Source organism: Myotis brandtii, unplaced genomic scaffold, assembly GCF_000412655.1.
Source record: "Myotis brandtii unplaced genomic scaffold, ASM41265v1 scaffold914, whole genome shotgun sequence".
Classification (NCBI taxonomy): Eukaryota; Metazoa; Chordata; class Mammalia; order Chiroptera; family Vespertilionidae; genus Myotis; species Myotis brandtii.
In genome coordinates, this window is record NW_005371764.1 from 562,631 (window position 1) to 570,606 (window position 7,976).

The 7,976-nt window shown below is 34.1% G+C and overlaps 1 protein-coding gene across 3 annotated transcripts in view; it reads left to right on the plus strand.

The window, feature by feature from the left end:
• ITGB1 (integrin, beta 1 (fibronectin receptor, beta polypeptide, antigen CD29 includes MDF2, MSK12)) overlaps window positions 1–7,702 on the plus strand; it is a 50,297-nt gene extending 42,595 nt beyond the window's left edge. For 2 of the 3 annotated variants that reach the window (XM_014532765.1, XM_014532766.1), the window contains 3 exons: window positions 856–1,022; window positions 1,966–2,046; window positions 6,481–7,702. In XM_014532765.1, coding sequence (XP_014388251.1) covers window positions 856–1,022; window positions 1,966–2,040 — 242 coding nt within the window. In that variant the 3' untranslated portion in view covers window positions 2,041–2,046; window positions 6,481–7,702. The remainder of the gene's footprint in view (window positions 1–855; window positions 1,023–1,965; window positions 2,047–6,480) is intronic. The other variant, XM_005885515.2, reaches the window with a different exon arrangement.
• Window positions 7,703–7,976: the final 274 nt, after the last annotated feature.

A 7,976-nucleotide genomic window follows, 5' to 3' on the forward strand; every position in this document is an offset into this window, starting at 1 on the left:
GGGGGGGCAGGCTGGGCTGGGGGACCCCCCCCCCCCAGTGCACGAATTTCGTGCACCGGGCCCCTAGTATAATAAAAGGCTAATATGCAAATAAACCGAATGGCAGAATGACCAGTCGCTATGATGCGCACTGACCACCAGGGGGCAGACGCTCAACGCAGGAGCTGCCCCCTGGTGGTCAGTGTGCTCCCATAGGCAGAGCGCCGCTCAACCAAAAGTCGGGCTCATGGCTGGCGAGTGCAGCGGGGATGGCGGGAACCTCTCCTGCCTCTGTGGCAGCGCTAAGCTGTCAGATATCCCCTGAGGGCTCCTGGACTGAGAGAAGGTGCAGGCCGGGCTGAGGGACTCTCCACCTCCCCTGAGTGCATGAATTTCTTGCACCGGGCCTCTAATATCTATATAAGCACTGCCAGGATTTTGATTGGGATTGCATTGATCAAATTAGAGGAAAATTGGTATTTTAACAATGTTGTGTCTTCCAATCCATGAACATGGAATAATTTCTTTCATCAGTGTTTAGTAATTTTTAGCAAATGCAAATGTTGCACACATTTTGTTGGATTTATGACTTTTAAAGCTATTGTAGAGGATACTATTCTAAAATTCAATTTCTGATATTTAAAAATAAATTTCTATATAACATACAGAAACACATAATGATTTGTTGTTTATTAATCATGTATCCTGGGGCCTTGTCAACTCACTTGTTAGTTCTAGAGTCTTTTTTATAGATTCTTTGGGATAATCTGCATTCACTTATCTTTTTATAGGAGACTGCCCAGTTCTTTGTAGTTTTGGCTGTATTCTACACACATTCATTCCTGGCGTACTCAGTCTTTTTTTCATACTTTATAGAGTGTCCCACTGGTCCAGACATCATTCCAATTGTAGCTGGTGTGGTTGCTGGAATTGTTCTGATTGGTCTTGCATTGCTGCTAATTTGGAAGCTTTTAATGATAATTCACGACAGAAGGGAATTTGCCAAATTTGAAAAGGAAAAAATGAATGCCAAATGGGACACGGTAAGTTGCAAAACATCTAAAAAGTAAAGTCAGTCATAAAGTAAGTGTAATACTTCTGAGATTTGTTTATTAAAACTAAAACTGATTATTAAAGTCCTCACTAAGTGTTTTATTCCTCCGTAAGTTCATTATTCAGAGAACTTAAATTTAGTGAAAAAACAAAACATCTTAAATATATTCCATTAAAATAAAATACTGTAAAAATGTATCTTCTGGTTACTGTGGTCATTATTTTTACTTCCTTAATAATTTTGGTCTTAAATCTACTATTCTATCTTTTTATCTCATGTAAATTAGAATCCTATACAATGGAAAGACTTTCTCTCTCTCTTTTTTTATTTTTCAACAAAGAACCTTAAGTAGAAAGCAGCCAGACTCAAAAGGCTATATACTGTGTGATTCTATTTACATGACATTCTGGAAAAGGCAAAACTATAGGGGCAGAGGGCAGATCTGTGTTTTCCAGGGGTTAGAGTAGGGGTAAGGGTCATGAGGGATCTTCTTGGGATGGCCTTAATTGTGGGTATGTTTATGCATTTGAGAATTAATGAACCTGTACTTAAGAAGAGATAAATTTACCCTCTGCAAATTATAACTCAATAAACCTTGCTTTATAAAAATTTTTGAAAGCTGTTAGTGGCTGAAAGTTTGTGCTAGTGTTGGCTTTGAAATTTGGAGTCGGAGGTGGGGTGGCCAGATGTTGGCACTTGTGTATTTGTCTTTTGATAAAGGAAGGCTATGACATTTTTCAGTATTTTTAAATTATAAATGAATTTTAGTCATTTGCATTATAGTACAATTTGCTGGGGTTTTTAAAAAAATAATTTCAGAAATATAAAAATAGTAAAGTTAGTAAAATAGTAAAAATTCTCCTTTATAGTGTTTAAACACACATGTCAATTTTTTTCTGAGAAATCATTAGAAACTATTTCTTTTACTTTAGCAAGAAAATCCGATTTACAAGAGTCCTATTAATAATTTCAAGAATCCAAACTATGGACATAAAGCTGGTCTCTAAGTTGCCGTTCGTATTTTCTTTCATTTTCTGTCTTTGCATGTGAACTTTTATTCTTTTTGATTGCACTGTGTGTCCTTTATCACTATTGCTATTTTTTAAAAGTTTGTCTTTATTTATATGACTATATTACGGCTTTTTTTTGTGTGTGTATTAATTTAGAGTTAGTGTTTAGAAGGGCTTTAAATAATGGGCTAGAAGCATCAGCTGTGTTGTGAAAAGAGAATGTGCTTTGTGGTCAGACTGACTTAGGGTGAAATCCCAGCTCTTCCACTGAGTAAGTAGAATAGCTGTGAGTCCCTCACTTTCTAGCGCTTTAGTTTTTCATATCTTTAACAAGGAGTCAGTAATAATGTCTATTGTGTAATATGATTGTTTTTGGCTGATATGATATCAGCATGTCAGTTATAATCCTCATTACAGACCAATACTTTGGAAGGGATTATTTATCATATGCATGTTTTAGGGTAAAATAGTGAAAAATGACTGTGATATCTTAATTGGAAAATAGAAAAAAATGAACGTAACCTGGTATAACATTGTTGGTTCTAGAACTATTTTGAGATTCTTTATTTTTGATTGTAAATTGAAATTCTATTAATAACCAGAAGACCTTCTATTTATATAGGTCTTATATGTGTATATATTTCTTGTTAACTTTTGAATGAGTCTAATACTTAAATCTAACATTGAACTTTAAAAAAAACTAACAAAGACTTTAAAGAGAAAAAGTCCTATTACAGTTTTAACTACAACTTAGTAGAAAATTTTATAGTTACAATAAGCCTTGCTTATCCTCTAAGCTAGGGCCATTTATTTTGATGAGTCTATGTTATACCTGGATGACAAATTAATTGTTGTCTCTTATCAGTAGTGGACAGGATTCTTCCTTATGTCTGAATTTTCATGAAATGCTTCTAACATAAAACTCTGTGATAAAAACATTGTGATTAGAATAGATTCTCCTGACTGGTTATCCAGAAATCTTCTTTTCTTTCCCATCTATTTTTATTTCACATGTGAGAAAACCAAGGCACAAGAAGGATTAGGTAACTTGACCCAGGTTCATGTCTGGTTAATGGAAGAGCTGAGATTCAAACCCAGGCATTTGGGGTCCAGGTCATGGTATCCACTACATTGCACTGGTAGCAATCACATACACTTCAGGAGATTATTACCTGGTTAAGAAGAGGTAGATCACTCTTTATAGAGAATTATTAAGCTTTATTTTATTTTATTTTATTAGAATTATTAAGCTTTTTGACATTTGTTGTAACTTAGGGTAAGCACTTTATTACATGGAAACCACACTGTAGTTTTGCTTATAAAATAAAAATAAGTAAGATATTAATATAGAAATGTTTAATACTTTTAAACATATTGGAAGTATCAATAATAAAAACCATTACTAGTCTGATTTTTCTTTTATTTCAAAGCAGATTTTAAAACTTTTGAAATGGCAAAGTTAAATTTGATGGCAGGAAATTATAGTCAGATTCATATATGGACAGGTTGGTCCATTTTCATTAGTCTGATACTTGTCACATTATTTTTCTTATCTAATACTTCCAGAAAGTCATTTTTAGAAGAAAACTGTTACTTAGATTCCTTCCTTCCTCCCTTCCTTCCTTCCTTCCTTCCTTCCTTCCTTCCTTCCTTCCTTCCTTCCTTCCTTCTTGTGTTAAGTCAAAAAACAGTAAAATATTGACAATTTCATATGGTTACTTCTCATAGAAGAGAAAATTCTATATGTCCTGCTGAAAGGTGTAATTTTCACCTTTGCTGTATGTTAAATTGTACTTTGAAGAAAATTATCAATATTAGTGAAACTTAATATCTGTATTGCTAACTTAACTTTTGGCTAAAATGTTATTTTTTTCAGCCAAAGTAAACATTTTGGATAATTCAAGAAAGCAAAAGTAAAAATGTCTTTATTCATCAGTGAAATCCAGACAGACTAACAGAAATGGTAGTGTGAGATTGTAAATTATTTTGAGTTGTTTTCTCAAGAAAAATTAAAGTAGAAATAAAAAATAGAAATTAAAATAAGTCAAGGCTTATAAAGAACGTTTCTGATATGGGACCAAAGTTTGCTAATCAATTACGTCATTAATGTATTTTGGATAATGGGCAGCCACTGTAATTATTTTAGCACATAAGACTAATGTAGGGACATTAGAAAAATCAAATTATTAACTTTATAATTGTTAAAATGTATTCAAAAATTGTCTAGTCTGTCCTCTGGTGTTAATGTAAATGCATTCCTAATGGTCCACAGTTGTGCATTGTAAATCTAATATATTTTATAGGGGTGATTCTGTAGCTGCCCCTGTCAGCTATTCTAGAGTGAGCACAAAGATGAAATTTTACTGAATATAACCCTATTCTTTTGATTTAAATAGGCCTTGCATTTTTTGGAGGATAGGGGTGGGGTTGCATTCTGAACAGTGAAAACTAATCTGAATTATTTAGTTTACTTCTATTTAAAATGATGCCTAATGTAGATTAGTTTCAGTTTACCTCTAACCTTGCATGTTGAATTTTTGTTTGAATGGACTTTGAAATAATAAGTATAAATGTTTGTGTTTATGAAAAGGCACACTTTTCTCCAAAGGTAAGGTCTACTATATAAATTGTATTTTGGGCTCATCAGTAATAACAAGTGTTTTTTCCTCTTTTGTTTCCCGGGTTTGTTTGTTTGTTTGTTTTTTGTACCTCCTTTACAATTCTTAAGTATTAAATATTAGATTTATCTAATGCACTTATTTTAAATTAGAGGCCCGGTGCACCAGTGGGGTCCCTTGGCCTGGTTATGGGATTGGGCCAAAACCAGCTCTCTGACATCCCCCGAGGGGTCCTGGTTTGTGAGAGGGTGCAGGCCAGGCCAAGGGACCCACCAGTGCATGATCGGGGCCGGGGAGGGATGTGGGAGGTTGGCCAGCCAGGGAGGGACCGCGGCGGGCTCCAGGGCATGTCCAGCCTGTCTTGCTCAATCTTGATTTACCGGACCCTAGCAGCAAGCTAACCTACCAGTCGGAGTGTCTGCCTCCTGATGGTCAGTGCACATCATAGCGACTGGTTGACCAGTGGACTGTCTTCTGCCCCCTGGTCAATGCACATCATAGCAAGCGGTTGAGCAGCCTTAGCATATCATTAGCATATTATGGTTTGATTGGTTGAACGGACGAGGACACTTAGCATATTAGGCTTTTATTATATAGGATAAACTTAAGTAAATGGTCACTTATTTTCCCAGCATATTTGAAAGAATGGGTAGTATTACATGTAGATAGGAAGATAAGTGTAACTTATTTGTGCTTTATAACTTGTTAAGAATATAGTTGCGAGGTTCCAATTTCCTGTCTCCATTGTGAAATGTTTGTTGTAATTTTCTCTGATAGAGAATTATTTGCCTGTATTTCTCAGCTTTCAAGCCTATTTCAGTTTATAAGAACAGGAGAAAAAAGAATGCTTTCTATAGCAGATATTTGAATGTATCAGATAGCATGAGACTTTTTAAAGAAAATGGTAGTGTGAAATTGTACATTATTTTCCTTTTTATTTTTCTTAACCTGAGCTGCCCTGGCCATCATGAATATTTTTCTTTTACTTTTTCTTGTTTTTTTTGTTTTGTTTTGTTTTTACATTTTTTTCTTAGTTATTTTTCCACTTAAAACATCACTCAACATATTTTTGGATCTTGAAAGATCTTTTGTATTTATGGCTTCGACTTTTTTACTAGACTTAATTTCAGTACTCCTTATTAAAATATACTGTTGCAATAAAACTAAGACACTTCACCAGTACAATATTGAAGAAGAAGAATTATTTTCTGAGGAATGGTAATTATGTTTGTTAACATTCTAAGCAAATTTGGCAATGTGGTGACTTGGTTGGAGGCTCAGCACCCTCAGTGACACTGACAACCTTACCCCAGAACTCTCTAAATCAGTAACACTTTTGGAATAACCTCAGGAGAACAATTTCCTTTCTCACAAAAATTAAAGCCAACGATTCCTGTAAATTATCAAGCACCTTTTGTGCACAATAAAGGGTTAAGAATTAGGCTGTTGATGGCAAAAGAGTTAATTCTTTCTTTAAAAAGGCATTCAAAACTACTAAAAGAGAAACCATAACAGCACGTTCTCTGCTATGGAGGACATTCTCCAATCAACTCTCCAGTACAGAATGGACTCAGGAATGAAATAATGCCAGTTCCTAGGTGCACCTTTAGACCTGTAGAGCAAAGCTTTCACTTTTCGTATTTGTGTAAACTTTTATTTGTACCCTTTTAAAAATTTTCATGTGATATCTGGATCAATAAAATGGAAATGACTTTTGAAAATGACCTTATATTGACCTTATAGCTTATATTGTTTTATAAAATAATATTACATGATTTTAGTAGAGTAACTGATCATTTTTCTCACTTTTTTTTTTTAGGGTGAAAATCCTATTTATAAGAGTGCTGTGACAACTGTTGTCAATCCGAAGTATGAGGGAAAATGAGCACTACCTATACCAATTTTACAACATTGAATGCAAAATAGTGAATTTCATAGTCACAGAGGAAGATAGCTTTAGGGAACTGTCTCCATGGGTTTTACTTGTGTAGGTTTTGAAAATGTATAATATGTATAATTAAAAAATGTTTTTTGTTATTTTGAAAATAATATTATAATCAATGCCAGGGACTGACATAATACTTGAGACAGGATGGTTATCCTTGTCAGCTAAGGTCACTTCGTGCCTTTTTTTACCTTTTCTTCCTGGACTATTGAAATCAAGCTCTTGTTTGATTAAGTGATATTTCTAGAATGACTGAAAGGACAGTAGTTAAAGTAGTGAGTATGCTGAGAGTTTCTTTTAATCAAGTATTCAAACTGATTTTTAGCTTTATAGATATGTCATTTTCAGTTATAAAAAAAAAAATCCAAAGTAATCGTCTTACTAGCTGGCTTAGAAATTGTTTTAAATTTATTTTGCTATTTTCCTAGACATGATTGATGACATATCTGAAAGATGAATGAATATATTAGGAGTTAGTTGTGTAAAATAGTTTTGAAATATTTGATATGCAAAGGCCATGGGAAAATGTCAGTTAGGAAGGGAAAAACAGCTTGAAAAGCTGTGTGCCATTTTAAGAATTACTTAATTCTTGGAACTTTTCATGCCTTCTCTATAAATTCAAGCCTTGGATAAAAGTATTGGGAAATTTTCTGCAAAAAGTTCTTAATTTATCATTATTTACCTAAAGGCCTTAAATTACATAGTATTTTTTGAATTGGCAACTTTTGGGTTATGTTATTTTGTTTAAAGCCTGGTGCCTTTTATCACCACTTCTAATCATTTAACGTATTTACAATTTTGAAGTAAGACGTTTTTTAATTAGTACTTTAATTAGTAGCTGTAAATTTGCCTTTTTAATGAACAGGTGAAGTTGTACTGTGGTTTAAGCAACAGCTATCACTGTGCCAGGCATGCTTTCAGTTAGTTAGTGCTGTATAACAGGCCACTGTACATTTACTCCTCACTGTTTGAGTTGCCCATTTTGTTTCATACTGGTCACATTCTTATTTTAAGTGCCTTTTAATTTTAACAGTTCACTTTTTACAATGCTGTTTACTGAAGTTATTTATTAAATAAAAATGCATAAAATAACAAATTGGGTATTTTCATTCTATATTGATATATTTTGTTAGTTTGTTTGCATGGGTTAAGAAGGTTTTTAGGTTAAAATGGTTGATGTAAAAGATTTCTGGTTGATGGGTATTTTACTTAAAAAGCTAAAACAGCCCTGGCCAGGTGGCTCAGTTGGTTGGAGTGTCATCCCATACATCAAAATGTTGTGGGTTCAGTTCATGGTCAGGGCACATATCTAGGTTGCCGGTTTGATTCCTGGTTGGGGCACATATGGGAGGCATACCCTCACATCAATG